General features: G+C 44.8%; 1 protein-coding gene across 4 annotated transcripts in view; it reads right to left on the reverse strand.

Moving 5' to 3' along the window:
- Window positions 1–8,503: 8,503 nt before the first annotated feature.
- The window catches only part of CEP164 (centrosomal protein 164), a 161,404-nt gene continuing 149,260 nt past the window's right edge, over window positions 8,504–20,647 (reverse strand). For all 4 annotated transcript variants that reach the window (XM_033917306.1, XM_033917309.1, XM_033917308.1 and 1 more), the window contains one exon: window positions 8,504–10,237. In XM_033917306.1, coding sequence (XP_033773197.1) covers window positions 10,202–10,237 — 36 coding nt within the window. In that variant the 3' untranslated portion in view covers window positions 8,504–10,201. The remainder of the gene's footprint in view (window positions 10,238–20,647) is intronic.

The raw sequence follows: 20,647 nt of genomic DNA on the forward strand, positions 1-20,647 counted from the left end.
TTGGGCAGCCCTGACATAGAGTCTTTCTAGCTCTTTGTTGCCATTGATCCTAGATTTGCTGTTTCCACTTGGCTAACAGACTGTATCTCTTTCTCCTATACTCAGGCTGGGCTGACGCTTCAAGGATGTGTAACAGCCCACAGTGTACAGGCTATGGCTGCCTTGGTAGTTCATTTTTGCTCTTCATCTATTGAAGTTATCTGCAAAGTGGCTACTTGGTACTCAGTCTATATGTTTACTTCTCACTGTAGTTTAGAACCCAACTCCAGAAGAGACAGTTGATATCAGCAAGCAATTCTTCACAATCTAGTCTCTACTTAAAGCCAACTTTCGCTAGGCTCCTGTATATTCAATGTTAAATCTCTTCCAGAGACATGATCCTGGCAGCTTGGGCCAAGGGGACAGGAAGAATGACAGCATTATCCAGTGAGCTATCTATTGTGGAAGCTGGTATGGTCACTGCCAAGTGCACTATCACTTTAAATCTTTAAGCAGTGGCCATTACCATGCACATGCTGGTGCCTTCCCACCCATTGGCTCACAGGACCATCAGTTCAGTAGAAAAGCTAAGAAGCCAACTAGGGGCAGTGGGCGGATTGTGAGATAATATGCCTGCTGTCCTCGGAGAACATATGATACAGGTATCTGTTATCTCCACGGACCAGCAGGTATAGTATTCTCACATGTGGGACTCCCAAGCTGCCAGAATTATGTCTATGGTGTTCAAGACTGTGCCTATGAACTCCAAGGTTTGAGATGGTTCTTGATGTGACTTTTGGTACTTGACAGCAAACCCTAGAAGTTCAAGGAGACTTTCTGTTGAGTTTATGGCATGCTGAGCTGCTTGCAATGATGAAGCCTTGACCAACCAGTCATCTTAAGTAGGGAAATATGTGAATCTTCTATAAGCAAAGACCTTTTAGATGAAAATTTGGCAGGAGGGATACCCATTTCCTCCTGCTAGCACATGTACATCTGTGCCCATTAAAAAAAAACTACTTTTTCTGCCCCGAACAGCTCAGCAGGAGGAGGCTGCTTCAAGGCTTCCCTTGCCAGCTCTGCACATTTGGCAGTCACTATCTCAGATGACTGATCAAATGGGATTACAGCAGAACTCTGGGAAACTAATTTGCATTCAAAATTGTTTGATCATCAATTGCTGTTTTCAAATCAATTATTCAACTCCACAGTGATCCACAGGATTTTAATGATGATTTTTCTGCATCCAGCCTTCAGCATATAGTTGTAAAAGGGGGTATCTTCTAAAAACATTTAGATGTGCACCATTTAGATGTGCAGTCCAGAATCCATGCCCAATCCTCCAACAACTTCACTCCTCTTCCGTGCACACCGGCACAAGAAACGCTCCTTGCTAAAAAGAACTACAGGATCCAACTTCCAACTTGGATCCTGTAGTTCTTTTTAGCAAGGGTCGTTTCTTGTGCCGGTGTGCACGGAAGAGGAGTGAAGTTTTCCAGCTGATACATTTCCTGAGGAACCCTTTAAGAGGCGAAACAAGGCACTTGTTGGAGGATTGGTCATGGATTCTGGACTGCACATCTAAATGGTGCCGTGGTGTTTTCATCTATAGTCTGGCCAGACATTTTCTACCAGCACAGCACGGTGTTTCAGACCATGGTCCCAAGCTAAGTAAAACTTTTTTTGCTTTTCCTGTGCACAGTGATGGGTGTATTACCCTTTTGAGAATTACATTTCAGTGGTGGTGGAGTTTTTTTTGCCAGTGATAGTACATATGTTTCCACAACAGCAGGGACAATGTATCAGCCAGAGTCAGAAAAAACGTTAAATAGCAAGATAAAGACTGACTCACTCAGTAAAGCCCACATATGAGAAGGACAAGCGCTACTGTCTCAAAGCTCAGAGACTTGTAACTCTGAAGAGGGGAAGATTATCCTCTCTTAGAAAAAGAGTTTTGCATCCAATCATAGCTAGAAATGCAGTGAGGGCAAGTCCAACTCAAGAAGGCAACTGTTTGTAATGCTTTCAATGATAATATATAAGTTGATTCATTTTTGAAAAAAGTACAAAAGGAGATTGCATTCAGGTTGTACAGAAAGTGAACTTATCTTGTAAGCATAAAGCTATACTCAGGGTCCCGACGCGGCCCCGTTTCGGCGTCTGCTTCAGGAGACCCCGCCACACACACAAAATGCTTGCAAAAGAATCACACTAATAAAGGTGTTCAAACTGTGGTCGGTCAAACAATAGAAAAATTCTGTGCAACAGTACAGTAGTGATAGTACATAAGCAGCTTGGACTTTAAACAGTATTGAAATTGTTTACTGCTGCATTGAAATTTTTGAGGCTTTTTCTCCACTGGTTTGTGAAATGGTTATCGGGGGAGTGTAACCCATCTCTGGCGAGTAATATTTTGGAGTTAAATTTTGGGATTTTTTTCTATTACTATTAGTTTTTTTTCTTGAGAGACATTTAAATACCTATATGGCATAAATGTGCATGAGGAAATCTCTTTTTCATTTGAAAGGAAGATCTAGAATGAGAGAGCATACAATGAAGTTAAGGAGGTGATAGATTACTCCTGAGCCCTGAGCTTAAGGAAATTCTTTTTTTTTTTTTCATTACATAAAAGGTGGTAAATGTGTGAAATAGTTTCCTGGTAGAGGTGGTGGAGACAAAGACTGTATCTGAATTCAAGAAAGCATGGGACAAGCACATGGGATCTCAGAGAGAGGAGAAGATATTGGATGCTGTGGATGGCAGACTGGATGGGCCATTTTGCTTTACCTGCCTTCATGTTTTTATCTATTTGCATACAATACAGGCAGTATATGCAAACACATCTCATGAATATCCAACTGGGTTACAGCCCTCAAGGACCGAGGTTGTCCACCTCTGCTTTAGCAAATCGTCAATAACAGTGCATTCCCTGTTAGTGAACTATGGTGCTATAACACAGTGTTTCTCAACTCAGTCCTGGAGTACCCCCTTGCCAATCAGGTTTTCAAGATATTCACAATGATATGCATAAAATTGATTTGCATATACCACCTCCATCATATGCAAATTTCTTTCATGCATATTCATTGTGGATATCCTGAAAACCTGACTGGCAAGGGGGTACTCCAGGACCGAGTTGAAAAACACTGCACATCTTCACATATAGCAAGAGTATAAAGAAAGCACAATGATCATATGTTAGAGGAAAGTTCTAGAACAGGGGTTCTCAACCCAGTTCTCAGGACACAACCAGCCAGTGAGGGTTTCAGAATACCCACAATGAAAATGCATGAGATAGGTTTGCATACAATGAAGGCAGTGCTTGTAAATTTATCTCATGCATATTCATTGTGGATATACTGAAAACTTGACTGGCTGGGTATATCCCGAGGACTGGTTTGAGAACCTCTGTTCTAGACCAAGAGGTTATCATGATATGAAATTCAAAGATGGCAGATATTTCTTCACAGAGTGGTAAAAGGTGCTTAGCTAAGCTCAGATTGAAGGAAGAGCCAATAAAAACTAATTTTTATTGTATGGAAACAGAAAATAAGCAAACTTTTAAAACAAACAGGAAGAAATTTTTTTTCACTCAGAGAATAGTTAAGCCCTGGAATGCATTGCCAGAGGTTGTGATAAGAGTGGATAGCGTAGCTGGTTTTAAGAAAGGTTTGGGCAATTTCCTGGAGGAAAAGTCGATAGTCTTATTGAGAAATAGATGGGGAAAGCTACTGCTTGCCCTGGATCGGTAGCATGGAATATTGCTAATCCTTGGGTTTTGGCCCTGAATTGGCCACTGTGAGAACGGGCTACTGGGCTTGATGGACCATTGGTCTGACCCAGTAAGGCTCTTCTTATGTTATGTTCCCAAGCCTATTTTGATGATCCCACAACCAGTCCAGCATTCATGCTATCCATAATTCCTATGAGTGAGATCAATTTAATGCATTTGGTCTCTATGTATTCAAATTTATCTCATCCATATTCAGTATGGATAGTCTGAAAACCTGACTGACTGTAGGGTTACCAGATCCTAGGTTTCTATGGTTTCCAAATTCACTCTGCCAAACACTTCTGGTCTTCAGTGAATATTCATGAGTCATACTTGTCTGCATTTGTTGCAGAAACAGATTTATTTGCACATTGTGGTTACTTTGTAAAAAGACCTGGTGGGGAGGGATCGTATAGCTGGAGCAGCATGCCTGACCCTCGCCCATTTGAACATTGGTCATTTAAAACAACAGCTGAGGCTGTGAAGTCATTTTCAGATTGCAATGCCCAAATCAGAACTATAGCATGATACTTTAGCCCAAGATGACCACTATTGGGGGTTTGTAATTCGTTCAATGTCCAAGTACTTAGAACCGCAATCTTTAAATATCTTAATACACTCCCTCGTTATATCCAAACTAGACTATTGTAACTCACTTCTGTTAAATATCACTCAAAAGGAAAAAAACGCCTACAAATTATCCAAAATATTGCAATTAAAATAATTCATAATGGAAAGAAATATGATCATGTAACACCTTTTTTAATAGAATCACACTGGCTGCCCATTAACCAACAAATAACATATAAAATAGCACTATTAGTATTTAAAACATTAACTACCAATGAACCACAATTCATAGATCGGCTTCTAGTTCCCTACACTTCGAATCGTTCCCTGCGGTCGAACACACAAGGGCTGCTAATGCCGGTCCCTTCTCTAAAAATCATAGGGACTAGACGTCATGATATCTTTTCAGTCATGGCCCCGCTCACTTGGAATACTCTTCCCTTATATATTAGAGAAATTAAAGACCTTAATATATTCAAAACCAATCTAAAAACTTTTCTTTTTAAAACCCATTTTAATCTCTAAAATACCTCTTTTATTCATTATTTCTTAACGTTCAACATCCAAAAATAGTTCTTTTCATTTATCGAACCCTAATCCAAATGTTTTTCCCCCCCCCCTCCTGATCCTCTTTCTCTTCCCTCTGGGAAACATCACTTTGTAACTTTTATTTCCTTTTGTTCTTTCCTAATGTATCTTAGTCAGTCTGTAATGTCAGTCTGTCGAATACCCCCTTTTAATGTAATACAATATATATTTTAATGTTGTATGTTTTATACTTTTTCTTTTAATGTTACTTGCTTAGAAGGTAATAAGCGAATTATCAAATTTAAATAAAACTTGAAACTTGAAACTTGTGGGGGGGGGGTAAAAGCACAATTTGTTAAAAGAATTTAAAAAAAAAAAAATTGGGTAGAGAAGGTAGCAAATGTTTTACGAGGCAACCTTTTAGGACTATTATACAGTAAGAAGAGATTTATTAAGTAAAATTTTAAGTTTCATCTCTATCCAGCTATTTTTGTGGCTGGGATTTTTTTTTGGGGGGGAGGGGATTAATTTATATACAAGTCATTCTGCATGTTAAGCCTAGATTTTACACACAAAAAAATCTTTTGTAAATTGAACAATAGTATATACTGTACATGTGACAAGACAGCACATGCTTATTTGCATTCCACATGTAGGCACTGCCAGGGCCATAGTTTTCAAAAATATTTATTAACTCCATATTCTCAATCCAAACAAATTTTTAAATGTTCAATTGTGTATAAAAATATATTTCTGCTCATAAAACTGAAAATATTTGCACTGCAAGAAAGTTCAACAATTTGTATAAATCCAATCTAATGTTTGATACATAAAATTCCATTCAACTCTAAATCAAAAGCTTTCTCTGCATCCAAGGATACAGAAAAAGCTGGATAATTCATATTTTTGGTTAACTTTTAGCATATGGAACGCTAAACTAGAGTTATTAGATAAATGTCTTTTAGCAACAAATCCTGTTTGGTGCATATCAATAATATAAGGTTCATATTTCCACCATAAAGTTTTCTGGCAACTGCATCAATTTCACTTTGAAAACCAAGTGCCCAATATTCAGCAGGCAGCAATCAGCATTTTCTTGACCACTACCAGCGTTATCCCTGAAAATTCAATACCAGGCCATATCCGGCCTTTGGCAGTAAATTTCTGGGTATAGGGAGCTGATGAAAACATAGCCAATTAAGGGCTCCTTTTACAAAAGGTGCACTAGCGGCTTTAGCACGCGCTCTAGCCGCTACCGCCTCCTTTTAAGCAGGCGGTAGCTTTTCAGCTAGCGCGTGCACTAAAAACACTAGCACACCTTAGTAAAAGGAGCCCTAAGTAGGACATTCAGCGCTTAACCGAATATGGTGAACCACATAAAGATAGGGCTGTCCTATTATGCAATTATCTTGGCCATAAAGTGTTGAACATTGGCAGAGCCAGGACTGTGGAGTGGGTACACCAAACCTTCAATTCCAACTCCTCTATTTTTCAACTGTCCAGCTTCAAATCATATTAAGCTTTACATTTCTTGTACTGGATCAAAAGTGCTGGTGAATATAACATTTATCAGTACTTTAGATCCAGGATATATATAAAATGTTAAATTTAATATACATTATAATGTAAACGTTTGTTTTGAAGCTGGAGTCAGTACATTTTTACCCACCCTGACTTCACTCAAAATTGCTTCCATAGAAACATGATGGCAAATAAAGATCAAATGGCCCATCCAATCTGCCCATCTGCAGCATCCACTATCTCCTCCTCTCCCTATAGGCTAAGGGCTCCTTTTACAAAGGTGCGCTCGCGTTTCAAGTGCACGCACCGGATTAGCGCGCGCTACCCGAAAAACTACCACCTGCTCAAGAGGAGGTGGTAGCGGCTAGTGCGCGCTATTCTGCGCGTTAAGGCCCTAAAGCACCTTTGTAAAAGGAGCCCTAAGTCTCTTAACACCTGTATTGTGAGGTCATAGAACTTTACATAGGTTAAGGCTCTTAACACTTGCTTATGAGGTCATAGAACTTTAAGGTTACAGAAAAATGACGGCAGATAAAGGCCAAAAGACCCATCCAGTCTGTCCATCCGCAGCATCCACTATCTCTTCCTCTCCCTAAGAGATTCCACATGCCTTTCCCACACTTCTTGAATTCAGACACAGTATTTGGCTCCACCACCTTTACTGGAAGACTATTCCATGAATAGCCACCCTTTCTGTTAAAAGTATATCCTTAGATTACTCTTGAGTCTATCTTATCTTAACTTCATCCCATGCCCTCTCACTCTGAAAGAGTATATACCTCCACCAACTCTGACTCCACAGCCCTGCTCGGAATACCTTCAGAATAACCAGTTTCATGTTGGCCATTAATTGGATATTTTCAGCAATGGCTATCCAGTTAAGAGCCATTTCTGGTCGGTTAATCACTTTGATTATTAGCTCCCAAGATTAATCTTGAGCAAACTGAAGATTAACAGAATTGCTGTTTTCCCATCATTAATTCTACTAAAAATGTTATTATGGCCAATAAATGTTTTTTCCTGGGGGTCACAATTTGAGCAGAGACAGAATTGAAATATATGTTTTAGATTTAGAACATACAAATTATGCATCAACATTTGCTGAGGTACCTATGTTGTCTTTATAAAATAATCTCTTATCTCCTCACATAGGTATCCCATTATAAAATCAAGCCCTTAATGTGAGTTGACCAGTAAACTGACCAAATCTAAGCTTAATTAGAAAGCACCCACTGTTGATAACTAGTACAATATGTTAAAAGTCTGTTACTGACAAGAATAAAGTGTAAACAGAGCAAGTAACCAAAACTGAAGATAAATTGTGCTGATCTGCGCTACAGCTTGATTTCTGGTCCTCTACTGTGACATCTGCAACATGCTATCTTTACTACCGTATTTTCACGCATATAACACGCGCGTTATACACGATTTTATATTCGTGAGCGCGTTATCCCATTTTTTTTTTTACATAGTTCCCCCCTTTCCCAATGTCCGATTCACCCTGAAGGACCGCTCGCGCTCGAACACGCACCCACCCCCCCACCCCAAAGGACCGCTCGCACCCCCACAGCCTCCCCCCCATCATGTAGAAGCTGCCTACCGTTGTCCTGCTGCTTCCTCTGCCGGCGGTCCTGCCCCTTCTCTGAGCCCTGCGTCTACACTACTTCCTCTTCCGGCGGTCCCGCCCTTTCTCTGATGTCAGAGAAAGGGCGGGACCGCCGGAAGAGGAAGCAGCGTAGATGCAGGGCTCAAAGAAGGGGCAGGACCGCCGGCAGAGGAAGCAGCAGGACAACGGTAGGCAGCTTCTACATGATGGGGGGGTGGGGAGGTTGTGGGGGTGCGAGCGGTCCTTCGGGGTGGGGGTGCGAGCGGTTCTGCAGGGGGGTGAATCGGATGCTGGGGGGGGTATCAGGCTTTCAGGGTGGGGACAGGACTTCAAGGGGGAGAGGAGAGTCGGGGCGGACGAAAGGAGAGTCGGGCTGGCCAGAGGAGAGTCGGGGCGGGCGAAAGGAGAGTCGGGGCTGCCAGAGGAGAGTCGGGGCGGGCGAAAGGAGAGTCGGGCTGGCCAGAGGAGAGTCGAGGCGGGCGAAAGGAGAGTCGGGCGGCGACGGGAGAGTCGGGGCGGCATGCGCGGTATATGGGTGTGTGCGGTATATAAAAATTTATTTACATAAATTACAGTTTCCCGCGCGCTATACCCGTGTGCGCGTTTTACACGGGTGCGCGGTATATGAGTGAAAATACGGTACTTACTTCACTGCTTCAGTTCAACTCCTATGCTAATCTTCATTTAACCAGTCAGTATATAAGTTGTATTTCTTCAGGATATGCTTTGATCTATATGGTGTTTACCTTCCATCAGAAGCAATGTGCTTAACAATCTTTTTAACTCAAGATGCAGTAAAATTATTCTCTCTTCTTTTGATCCAATTCAGTATAAATTATAAAATTAGTTGACAATGATTCATCAGGAAATGAGTGGAATTCATTTTGTTCTATTATTGCTTAGTAGCAAATCTTTAAATTTTGACTTTATTTCCCTCCTATTGACCTTTGTATGAGTGCTTGAGTTTAAAAGTTCACTTTTAAGGGACCACTAAAGAATGTCTTCCAGTGGAAGACAGATATTGGGATTTAACTCTTCACATGAACAAAATTCTACAGTGTCAATGCCATGGTCTGGCATTTTTTAACCCTGGGGGTCAAGCCCATGCAGCCCATGTCATATCTAAGGCAACAATGAAATAATAGAGTAAGACCACTAAGACCATAAGCCTTTGTTCACTGGGGAACAAGCCCCCATCACTTTACCAAGCACTGTTGTCAAGAACAGTTGTCTCTTCATTAGTACTAAAATAAACATAGGCCTGTGCCATAGAGAACAATGATTGTACAGGTTTCATTTGTATACAAACATGTCAGTTTGCACAAGGTCTTAAATGTTTTGCAATTTTGACATTTTTCTCAGATTACAAAGGCAGGCAGAAACCAGCTGAGCCCTGCTCTGGGTCAGAACAAAGCAGAGAGGGCTATGTGCATTCTCACTTACTGTGCTGTTCCTGGGTGAAGATAATCATGCTTTTCTTTAGGACTGGCGATAGTGGTCCTCTAAGCAGAGTCTCTCGATATCCTTGTGAAGTCAAAACATGGTCCATAGATACAGTCTATCTTTTCCAAGTACAAACATTTTTTTGTAAAAAATTAATTTTGTGCTCAAAAAATATTTGCTGTATAAAAAAAAAAATCTGAAGTTCCTTTCTGATGGGAAATAATGAACTGTTCTTATCTTTAGCACCTAGCATTCACAGCCCACAGACTGCAAAGATTCCCACATTATATTGGGCTCTTATTATTGGAAAAAAATACATATCTATATAGATATATATATAAATGCACATAGATTCATCTCATTTTCAACTCAACAATCTGCTGCAGGGGCATACTGAATATTTGTTGGCATTGGAATGGCCACCAGCTGCTCCATGTTCATAGTCCAGAAAGGGCAATTTGACGCATCCATTAACAAATGGAACACATTCAGATGCAGTTTCCTGTTTGACTTGAGGAGGGGGATATTCCCCAGGCTTTGCAGACTCCCCAGTCCTCTGCATCATGTGATGCCTTTTGTTTCAAGCTGGTGCACTGCTGAGCACCTTTAGTGCCACACTAAGGCAAACAGAGGTGGAGAATGGCTCCTCTATAATGATCTGCAAGAAGACACTAAATATATATGGCTTTCATATAGGTGCCGGGACGCTTCTTTCTGTTCTTTAGTAGTGATATACTTTAATCTGGTTGTTTTCATCCAGGCCCAACTGTAGCAAGCCAGAGCTAGGAGAGGGTGCTGCAGTCCTGGTATACAAAGGGCTGACAAGGAGGTGAAGGAAAACTAGAGGCTGAGGTATAATGAAATAGAAGTGCTGCTGCTTCAGTGGAAAGTAAAAAGAGAAATATCTTTTTTGTTTTTAATTCTTCAAAACTAGTCATGAAATGCACTCAAAATCATAGCTGCTAACATTTTGAAATCATTGGAAGTGCCAAATGCAATCAAAATGACCCCTCCCTGAACACAATCAAGGATCTTGCTCGAAATGGCTGTACAAATTTAGCATGAGCAGTGTACGGAACATTAGGATCCTTTTTAGGAATTAATTGGAAAGACGGTAGGCAGTGGGTGTCGTTCACTAGAACTATAATTTAACAAGTCATCATTTTGTTGTCTGCTTTTTAAGGGGTCCCCAAGTAAAGTTTTCTTTCAGCTTGGACAGCAGAGGTTTATGAAAGCAAGAATGATATAAAATAAATGAATAAGGTAAATAGCTATTTCCTATCATATAGTACAACGCATAAGAATTATTCTTTCCATCAATGCATATTTAAGCTGCGGAATTTGTTGCTCAAATTCATTATTGGTGAATTTCAAATGGTTGCAGGAGAAGTCCACTAGCCACTAAAAGCTGCCCTCTAAGAGTGGGCAGCAGGGAATGAATATCCCCCTCCCCCCTTTTAGAATCTGCTGGATACTTCCAGTGACTTGGATTGGCCACTGAAACAGACTTTGATGGGCAACTGGTCTGATCCAACCTTGAATAAGGGAGTACAATAAAGCATCTAAAGGATGAAAAACCCTAATCTGAACTAAGGCAGCATCCTTCAACCAAAAATCTCAAGTTTCACAAAAAGTATTCAGCCCAATATACAGAGGCACTTATCTGGGTAGCAGATGCTGCTACCTAGGTAAATGCTACTGACGGTGTCAGGTCAAAAGCGCACCGGGACAAAGGCGCGCGCAGACAATTGAGGCGCGCGCCGCAGAAAATTACAGTTTTTATGGCTCTGACGGGGGGGGGCGCGTGGGGGGGAACCCCTTCACTTTACTTAATAGAGATCGCGCCGCATTGTGGGGGGTTGTAACCCCCCACATTTTACTGAAACTTCACTTTTTCCCTGTTTTTAGGGAAAAAGTTAAGTTTACAGTAAAATGTGGAGGGTTACAACCCCCCACAACGCCGGCGCGATCTCTATTAAGTAAACTGGGGGGGCTCCCCAACAAAAACCCCCGTCAGAGCCCCTAAAAACTGTAATTTTCTTCGGCGCGCGCCTCCGTCTTGCGCTCAGTTGTCGGCGCGCGCCTTTGTCTTTCGCCGAGTTGTCTATGAACCGCTACTGACTGAGGTCACATACAAATTTTCAGTGGTATTATTTAGAAAATACTGTTTAAAATGTCTGCAGAACACCCTGGCACTATCCAGATTATCAATGAGACCAAAGAGATAAACTTCACATACCAATCATTAATGATAATGTTCACATTTAAGGTGTTAAAAAAAAAAAGGTGTGGGGGGGGGGGATACTCAGAACACTAGGGTGCTTTTAGGATATTTTAAAGCACCTTAACATTCTGAGTTTTTCCCCCCTTTTTTTTTTTTTTTTTTAACACCATGAATTTGAGCATTATAATTCATGATAGGTATGTGAAGTTTATCTTTTTGGTCACATTGATGTACACTTCACATTGTCCTGTTTGAATTTTAAGCTATCCAGATAATGCCAAGCCAGTCCAGAAATGGATCTCTGAGTTACACAGGACCAGGAGTTCAGTCTCCACCTGGTTCTGATTTTATAGCCTGGAATGGCAGATGCGTGCCACGAAAGAGGCTGTAGCTGAAGCCTTAATCCCCAAGGCTAGAGTTTAAAACTGCCTCTTGAGAACCATATCCACTCTGTGGTCTTGCAGATTCTTTAAATCTATACCTCCATCACTTGACAGGGAAGTGTGTTTGGTAACCTGAGCTACCAGGGAATCCACTTTTGGCAGAGCAAACATTTGTTGAAATCCTCATCTATGGGATACAGTTTAATCATGGTTTTAGCTAGCCTTCAGGGGTCTCCCAGGGCTCTGTGACTAGGATCCTCATGTCCTGGTGCCACAGAAAAGACATGGATTGAGACCAGACCCCGCTCAGAGAACACAGGGAGGATGGTTTTAAGAAAGGTTTGGACAATTTCCTAGAGGAAAAGTACACAGTCTTGTTATTGAGAAAGACATAAAGGGAGTCACTGCTTGCCCTGGATCGTTAGCATGGAATGTTGCTACTCTGGGTTTTTGTCAGGTACTAGTGACCTGGATTGACCACCATGAGAACAGGCTACTGGGCTTGATGGACCACTGGTCTGACCCAGTAAGGCTATTCTTATGTTCTTATGGGGTTTGTGGAGGGTCTATCATTAATTCTTGAAGGGATACAGTAATGATATCCAGCAATGCCGAGGACTTAAGTGTCAGTGAACATGGTCTATGGTCGATATCGCCTCCTGGTGCTCCATATGAGGCTGCCTCTCCCGCCAAGGAAGCCTCACTTTAGGACAATAAAGGGCTTAAATCTGACCCCTCGTCCTCTGAATCCATGTCCAATGGACCATCAGAGTCCAGAATAGCCTCCACTCTCAGGGAAGAAGTGCTCTGAGCATCCAGGGAGGCCTGCACACTGGTCCGCTCACCAGCAGACACACACACACCCCTCCCCCACAGGACCCTTTGCCTTTTTCCAGCTCTAGAAGACTGCGGAGGGGCTAAGCCTGAAGTTCCCACCCCTCCATCCTGTGTCACATGGCACAAGGGCGTTCTTCTGCTGCCCATCCAACATAAAGAAGACATGAAATAGGGGTATTAGGGTCTGAAGACTCCATCCCTGTCAGCTTCAAGGCAAAACTGGTGGTTTTGGAGAAGTTGGAGAACTTAGAAAACAATCATGAAATCCAAGATGTCTGGCACAACGTTTTGGCAGAGTGTCTGGCAAAGTGTTTTGGCACAAAAAAAAAAACAAAACAGCTTCCAAACGCTTCAGGGCTTCCAAACGCTTCAGGATTTTAGGAGAGGGGGACAAAGAACTAACTGCGGAAACAAATACATTTTTCAAGACCTCCTTAATTTTCATCATAGGCTGTCATAGCCTGAACTCACAGACTATGTGCTGGGGAAATGGTGGTGCTTAATTTCCCTTAAAGTGTAGCAGGATCTGGGAAGGTTCTCTGACTCAAGTCATCAGTCAGCTCCCACACCGAGATCTTCGGGCTGCCAGTTGGACCTTAGTCAACGCTTGATTCTCTACCACCCACCCTCACCCACCCTCACACACACAGCGAGGTATGATATGGAAAGGGGAGGGGGGGAAGGTGAAGTTGCAACCGCACCCTGAGTGCTCCAAAGGAATGCTATTGATGCCCAACAGCCTGTTCTCAAGCTCCTGGCCAAGTCAAAGAAGAGAGCAAGTGCAGAGAGTCCAGGACCCTGAGCTTCACAAATCTTCAGCAGGCTGGCTATACAGGTCCCTGAGGGATACATCTGCCAGCTGCAGACAAATGTCTGCTCCTCTCCGAGCAGGCAGAACAGTCCCTTTGAACCGGGATCTTCAATACCACATAAAAAATCTGCAAACTAGTCGAAACCCCAAAAAATACTGCAAAACAATAAAGAAATAAACAAAGTAGTTCAGAAAGATACCTTCATGCTCACCTGCAGCAGGAAGAACTGAAGGGGGCAGCAGAGATCAAAGAGAAGGAGGAGTTGAAAAGCTATTATTGACATCTTCTCCAGTATGCTTTCAAGCACAGATGGATAACCCTATGGTTCAGCATACCTTCCTTATTGCAATGGAAAAACAATTTACAATCTGGTGCTCTACAAATAATCATGACCCTATCATGTGTCCTCCTATAATGATTCTAAGGTACCTATACTACTTATATCATCTTGGTCTTCATCTGAGGCCACAGGCAAAATGGCGGACCTTCCCACCAAAACTGACAAAAAGCCTGCTGAAAAAATCTCTCTCGAGGCCTATAGTGGCAGAAGCCTGAAAAGACCCAGCCACTAAAGTAGACAGCAGCTGCTGTAGGGATAAGGGAATCCCCAGCACTATCGGCAGTAAAGGAAACCTTATTTCCCTAACCGTCAGCAGCTGGGGAAATCCCTTTGTGGGCGGTAGAAGAAGCCCGGGCTTCCCCACTGCCTACAGCTGATGAGCGGTGCACACACGAAGGGGAACCCTGATCGCTGGCACCTGAAGCCGGTGAGGATTCCCCCTCACAATGGCCAGAGCACTTCATGCACATGCTGACACACAATGAGCACTTTTTTAAACCCTTTAAAGTGCTCATTTATTTATTCCATTTTCTATACCGTTCTCCCAGGGGAGCTCAGAACTGTTTTACATGCATTTATTCAGGTACTCAAGCAGTTTTCCCTGTCTGTCCTGGCGGGCTCACAATCTATCTAATGTACCTGGGGCAATGGGGAGATTAAGTGATTTGTCCAGGGTCACAAGGAGCAGCGTGGGTTTGAACCCACAACCTCAGGGTGCTGAGGCTGTAGCTTTAACCACTGCGCCACACTCTCCCCCCTTATTGCGAATTGCTATAAGGCAAAAGAAAACTGCTGGTTAACAATAAAAATCAATTAAAGCTTCCCTTCAGACCAGCACTGCCTGAGGATGGTTTTTATCCCTCCCGAGTACAACTTTAACTAGCAAAAGAGCAGACCCCACAGCTCTCAAAACTGTATGTCTTGCCTGAACTGTGGCAATGTTTACAGCTGATGCACCTCTAAGAAAAAAAAATTTAGGGAGGTGGGGGAAAATGGGGGAAGGACTCAACCAGTCGAGTGTGGCAACTCTGAGGTTGGACAGACCCCCAAAAGGGTCCACGCTCTATTCGGACCAGAACAAAGGGCCAAAAATGCCACTAATCAGATCCAAAAGGCCCTAACTAACTAAATGAAAGACTGCACAGGCTTTCTACCTCCACCTGCTGGAGACTGAGAACAGCCCAGTTGTAAATGGGACTGCACAGCCCACTTGCACTACAGCCAAAGGTCAATGTGTTCTCAGTCTCCATCTGCTGGCAAAGGAACATAAATCATCCATTCTGTGCCGGTCTGGAGGGACTCTAAAGAAATGGTGTTGGTTTGTCATGTAATCTTCTCTAGGCAATTATTATTTAAAACTTTAAAGCTCACAGCCTACATACACAATCCTGATACTACTACTCTTGGCATTACAAAATACAGAACCTGTCCTATAGAATAGCTAAAATGGGCTGAGTTGCTTTAAATGGCTCCTATCCATATAGGATTTTGTTATTCAAAACTACACCTCATCTCTAAGAGCCTGCAAGCTAAAAAGCACAGTTACTTACCGTAACAGGTGTTATCCAGGGACAGCAGGCATATATTCTCACATGTGGGTGACGTCATCTACGGAGCCCCGATGCGGAAGCATTTTCAAGCAAACTTGATTGAAGATTTAAGTTTGCTCTGCTGCTCCACGCATGCGTGCCTTCCTGCTCCACTAGGGGGTGCATCCCCTCGTGGTCTCCAGTTCACTTAACTAGCCAAGAAGCCAACCTCGGGGAGGTGGGTGGGTTGTGAGAATATATGCCTGCTGTCCCTGGATAACACCTGTTACGGTAAGTAACTGTGCTTTATCCCAGGACAAGCAGGCATGATATTCTCACATGTGGGTGACCTCCAAGCTTACTGAAGAGGGATGGAGGGAAGTTGGCAATTTAAGCAAATAGATTTCGCAACACCGATTGGCCGAACCGGCCATCGCTTCTGGACAGGGAGTCCAGACAGTAGTGGGAGGTGAACGTATGAACCGAAGACCACGTGGCAGCCTTGCAGATTTCCTCAATAGGTGTGGACCTGAGGAAGGCTACGGAGGCTGCCATCGCTCGGACTTTGTGTCCCGTTACTCGACCATGCAGCGCGAGACCAGCCTGAGCGTAGCAAAAGGAGATGCAATCGGCCAACCAGTTGGACAAGGTGCGTTTGGAAACTGGGTGACCTAACCGGTTTGGGTCGAAGGACAAAAACAGTTGTGGGACTTTCCGGTGTGGCTGAGTGCGTTGGAGGTAAAAGGCCAACGCTCTTTTGCAGTCAAGAGTGTGGAGCGCCACTTCTCCGGGGTGAGAGTGGGGCTTGGGAAAAAACACAGGTAAGGCAATGGACTGATTGAGATGGAAATCAGACACTACTTTAGGTAGGAACTTTGGATGGGTGCGGAGTACCACCTTGTCGTGATGGAATACCGTGAAGGGTGGGTCCGCTACCAGAGCTTGTAGCTCACTAACCCGCCGTGCGGACGTGAGCGCGAGTAGGAAAATTACCTTCCAAGTGAGGAATTTTGGATGGCATTTGTCTAGGGGCTCAAATGGAGGTTTCATTAGTTGAGCCAGAACCACGTTAAGGTCCCAAACCACCGGGGGAGGTTTGAGAGGGGGGTGGACGTTCAGCAGACCCTTCATGAAGCGAGTGACTAAGGGATGGAGCGAGAGGGCTTTCCCTTCCAGGGGCTGATGAAAGGCCGCAATCGCACTGAGGTGTACTCGAATGGAGTTGGTCTTTAGGCCGGAATGAGATAGTTGAAGTAGATAGTCAAGGACCAGGGGGACGGGGACCGACACCGGGTCCTGGCTGTGGGAGGAGCACCAGGTTGAGAATCTGGTCCACTTCTGGGAGTAGCAGGTTCTCGTCGAGGTTTTTCTAGAGGCCTCCAATATCTCCTTGACTGATTGAGACACGGGGAGAGCAGTCAGGGGGAGAGAAACCAAGCATTCAGATGAAGAGATTGAAGATTGGGATGTAACAGTGAACCCTGACCCTGTGACAGTAGAGAGGGAAACAGAGGCAGAGGCAGTGGATCTCTGACACTGAGTTGAAGTAGAAGGGAAAACCACGGCTGGCGTGGCCAGCGAGGGGCAATCAGGATCAGGGTGGCTTGTACTGTTTTCAGGTGGACAAGCGTCCGCAGTATCAGAGGAAACGGCGGGAACGCGTACAGGAACCTTCCCTCCCAATCGAGGAGGAAGGCGTCGGCCTCGAGCCGGTCCGGGGAGTATATCCGGGAGCAGAAGAGAGGCAGCTTGTGATTGTGAGGGGACGCGAACAGGTCTATTTGAGGCGTCCCCCACCGTTCGAACACTCCACGAGGCACTTGGTGAAGTCCCGAGGTGATGATGCTAGTCCGAAGGGGAGGACTCGGTATTGTAGGTGCCAGTCCCCTACTTGGAAACGCAAAAACTTGCGGTGAGCGGGGTGCACTGGGACATGTGTGTACGCCTCCTTGAGATCGAGGGAGCAGAGCCAGTCGCCCTCGTCGATCAGGGGGTAGAGTGTTGGTAGTGAGAGCATCCGAAACTTTTCCCGTACCAGGAATTTGTTGAGGCGTCTCAAGTCTAGTATTGGGCGTAGGTCTCCCGTTTTTTTTTCGGTACCAGGAAGTAACGGGAGTAGAAGCCCTTCCCCCGTTGGTCGGGGGGGACCTTCTCCACTGCTCTCAGGCGAAGCAGGTCTCGAGCTTCGGAGAGGAGTAGAGGTAGCTGAGTCCGGTTGGGAGGGCAATTCCTTGGGGGGTTGTCCGGGGGAATGGCCCAAAAGTTGAGAGAGTACCCTGATGAGATCACGCCAAGGACCCATGCGTCTGACGTGAGTTGTTCCCAGCGAGGGTAAAAGGCTTTGAGTCGACCTCCGATGGGGAGGCGGCCTGGAACTATGGCGGAGGGGGCCCGCCCCCTTCCGCGTGTCCCGTCAAAAGGACGGGGATGGGAGGAAGTGACGTCATCGTGGCTGATGGCAGCCTAGAGCGATAGCTCCGCGGACCCCCGGGCTAATTTCGGCGATATTCGCGCGATTTCGCGTGCCTGCACTATCTGCCTTCTTCTGCCTGTCTGTGAAGCTGCGTGGCTAAATCTCGATGGCGACGCGAAAAAAACAAACGGACATTAAAACGTTCTCCTCCCCGATCCCGAATGGGCCTCCTAAAACTGGCCCTAAAATGGCGCCCGATCCGGGCGCGGCTGCGGAGGGCTCACCTGGTGATGCAACACTGCCGAATCTGCAGATGGAGATGCGAGGCTGGTTCCAGGAATTAAAAACTGAGATTTCTGCAGTTCGGGCTGATATCCATACTGTAGTTGCTGAGCTGAAAAGAGAGGTGGGTGACCTCGGGAGTCGGGTGGGGGAGACGGAAGTAGCAGTGGAAGCACATGGCACTGAATTAACACAGCTGAAAAATAAGATTGCAGCACTGGAGGAAAAAGCAGATGTGAGCACCCTAAAGCTGGAGGACCTGGAGAATCGCTCCAGACGCTGCAACCTTCGCTTTCGGGGCGTCCCTGACACTGTATCTGACCCTCGCTGTATGGAGGTGATTGATCATATATGCATACAGGCACTGGAGACTGCTGGCTTGCCTGTGGAGGTGGGTAAGCCATTGCTGGATAGGGCACACCGCATCCCTGGCCCTCGTGATATGAACCGCCCCCGAGATGTTGTGGCTTGTTTCCATCGCTATATGGATAAGGAACATGTGCTCAGGGCGGTGAGACGCTCTGGGGGAACCGTTAAATGGGAGGAGGCGGATATTGATGTTTATCCTGATGTGGCCCCAGCAACCCTGGCCCGCCGTCGCATGTATAGAGACTGTACCCGTATACTCCAGGAGCGCAGTGTTCGATATAGGTGGATTTATCCTATTGGATTGGCTTTTACGCATGCCGGCAAGAACTACACTGCAATTTCTGTGGCTGATGTTCAGTCTCGTATGGTGGAAGCAGGTTTGATGACAGCTTCGGAGATGGCTCCTCTGCCTCAGAGGTCTCCCGTGCCCAAATCGGGACGAGGACTAGGATGGCAGCGAGTAGTCCGGTCGGCTGCTGCCCGTCGCCCTCTGGAAGCGGCCACGTCCTCATCCCATTGACCTGTAGTATTTGAGTGCTGTGTTCCTGAACAGTTCTGCTATGTACATTTTCTTTTTCTTTTTCCTTTACAGAGCGGCCTCAGTCGCGAAGGTTATTACTACAGGGCTGGTTCTGGGGGTCCATTTGTGAACTGTTGCTCTACACTTCCTGTACCGTGGTTGCCAGGTGCCTTGGTAGCTGGACCATGTGGGGTGATGTTGGGGGGTTGGGGGGTGGGGGGGGTGGAAGGGAGGGGAAGGGTTGTGACCGAGTGTTTCTTTGTATGGTGGTATGGGAGAATGTTTATCTATTGTTTTTCTTAAGGTTGCACTTGCAGGGGTTATTAGGTTTGCTTGCTTCGGGACTTGGCATAGATTTGGCGACGCAGTGCTTTCTCTTCTCTGATATAAATGGATAAGCTTACTTTGCTGTCTTATAATGTACATGGTCTGAATTCACCGCAAAAGCGGCGCTTATTATTTAAGGAACTGAGCCGTCTGAATAGTGCTATTGGATTTATTCAGGAGACTCATTTTCTATCTCATTATGAGAAATTGCTTACACACCATAACTACCCACATGTTTACCTTTCTTCAAATAAGGTCAGAAAAAAGACCCAGGGGGTGGGTATTTTAATCCATAAACGTGTCCAGGTGGTATTGAGAGAGGTAGTGCGGGATGTCGAGGGCCGCTATATAATGGTCAAAGCTGAGTTGGATGGTATATTATATAGTCTACTGAATGTCTATGCCCCAAACGTTGGGCAGGGGGCCTTCTTCACACTGTTGGAACAAGTGTTGTTAGATCATGTTGAAGGTACTCTCCTTGTAGGTGGAGACTTTAATCTTACTTGCTACCCTCAGGAGGATAATTCCAATTCATCCATCCGCTATGCTAGAGGCGATAGAAAGATCTTTCTGCGCTTCTTGCGTAGGCAGGATTTGATAGATGTGTGGCGTTTCTTACACCCTGACACGCGAGATTATACCTTCTACTCCTCGAAACATGATTCCTATACTAGAATTGATATGTGGTTGCTGCCTCGATTTGCTCTGCCTCGAGTTTTAACCTCTAGTATTGAGCCCCGGGTATGGTCAGATCATGCCCCCCTGTCCCTGGAGTTACAGGTCGGACAGGTTAAAGAAGGTCGTTGTTTGTGGCGTATGAACGACTCTCTGTTGAAAGACCCCGCTACCTTGGTTCTACTAGAGTCTGATGTCAAGGAATTTTTTCTCTTTAATGATGTGGATGACATTAGTGTTGACACTCTGTGGGAAAGTTTTAAGGCCACCCTTCGGGGTTGTTGTATTTCAAGAGGGTCATATCGCAACCAATGTCGAGTGGCTCGTAGATTGAAGTTGCTGTCCCTCCTTCGACGCCTGGAGACTGCTCATAAGAGAGCCCCATCGAAGGCTGGGGGGGTAGCCCTGACGGAGTGTCGGAGGGATTTACAAGAACTTGACCTAGAGGGCATGGCCTGGGCCCTACAGAGGCGTCAACAGCGATTTTTTGAATGGGGTGGTAAGGCGGGTCGCTTGT

This window comes from Geotrypetes seraphini, chromosome 13, assembly GCF_902459505.1.
Source record: "Geotrypetes seraphini chromosome 13, aGeoSer1.1, whole genome shotgun sequence".
NCBI lineage: Eukaryota > Metazoa > Chordata > Amphibia > Gymnophiona > Dermophiidae > Geotrypetes > Geotrypetes seraphini.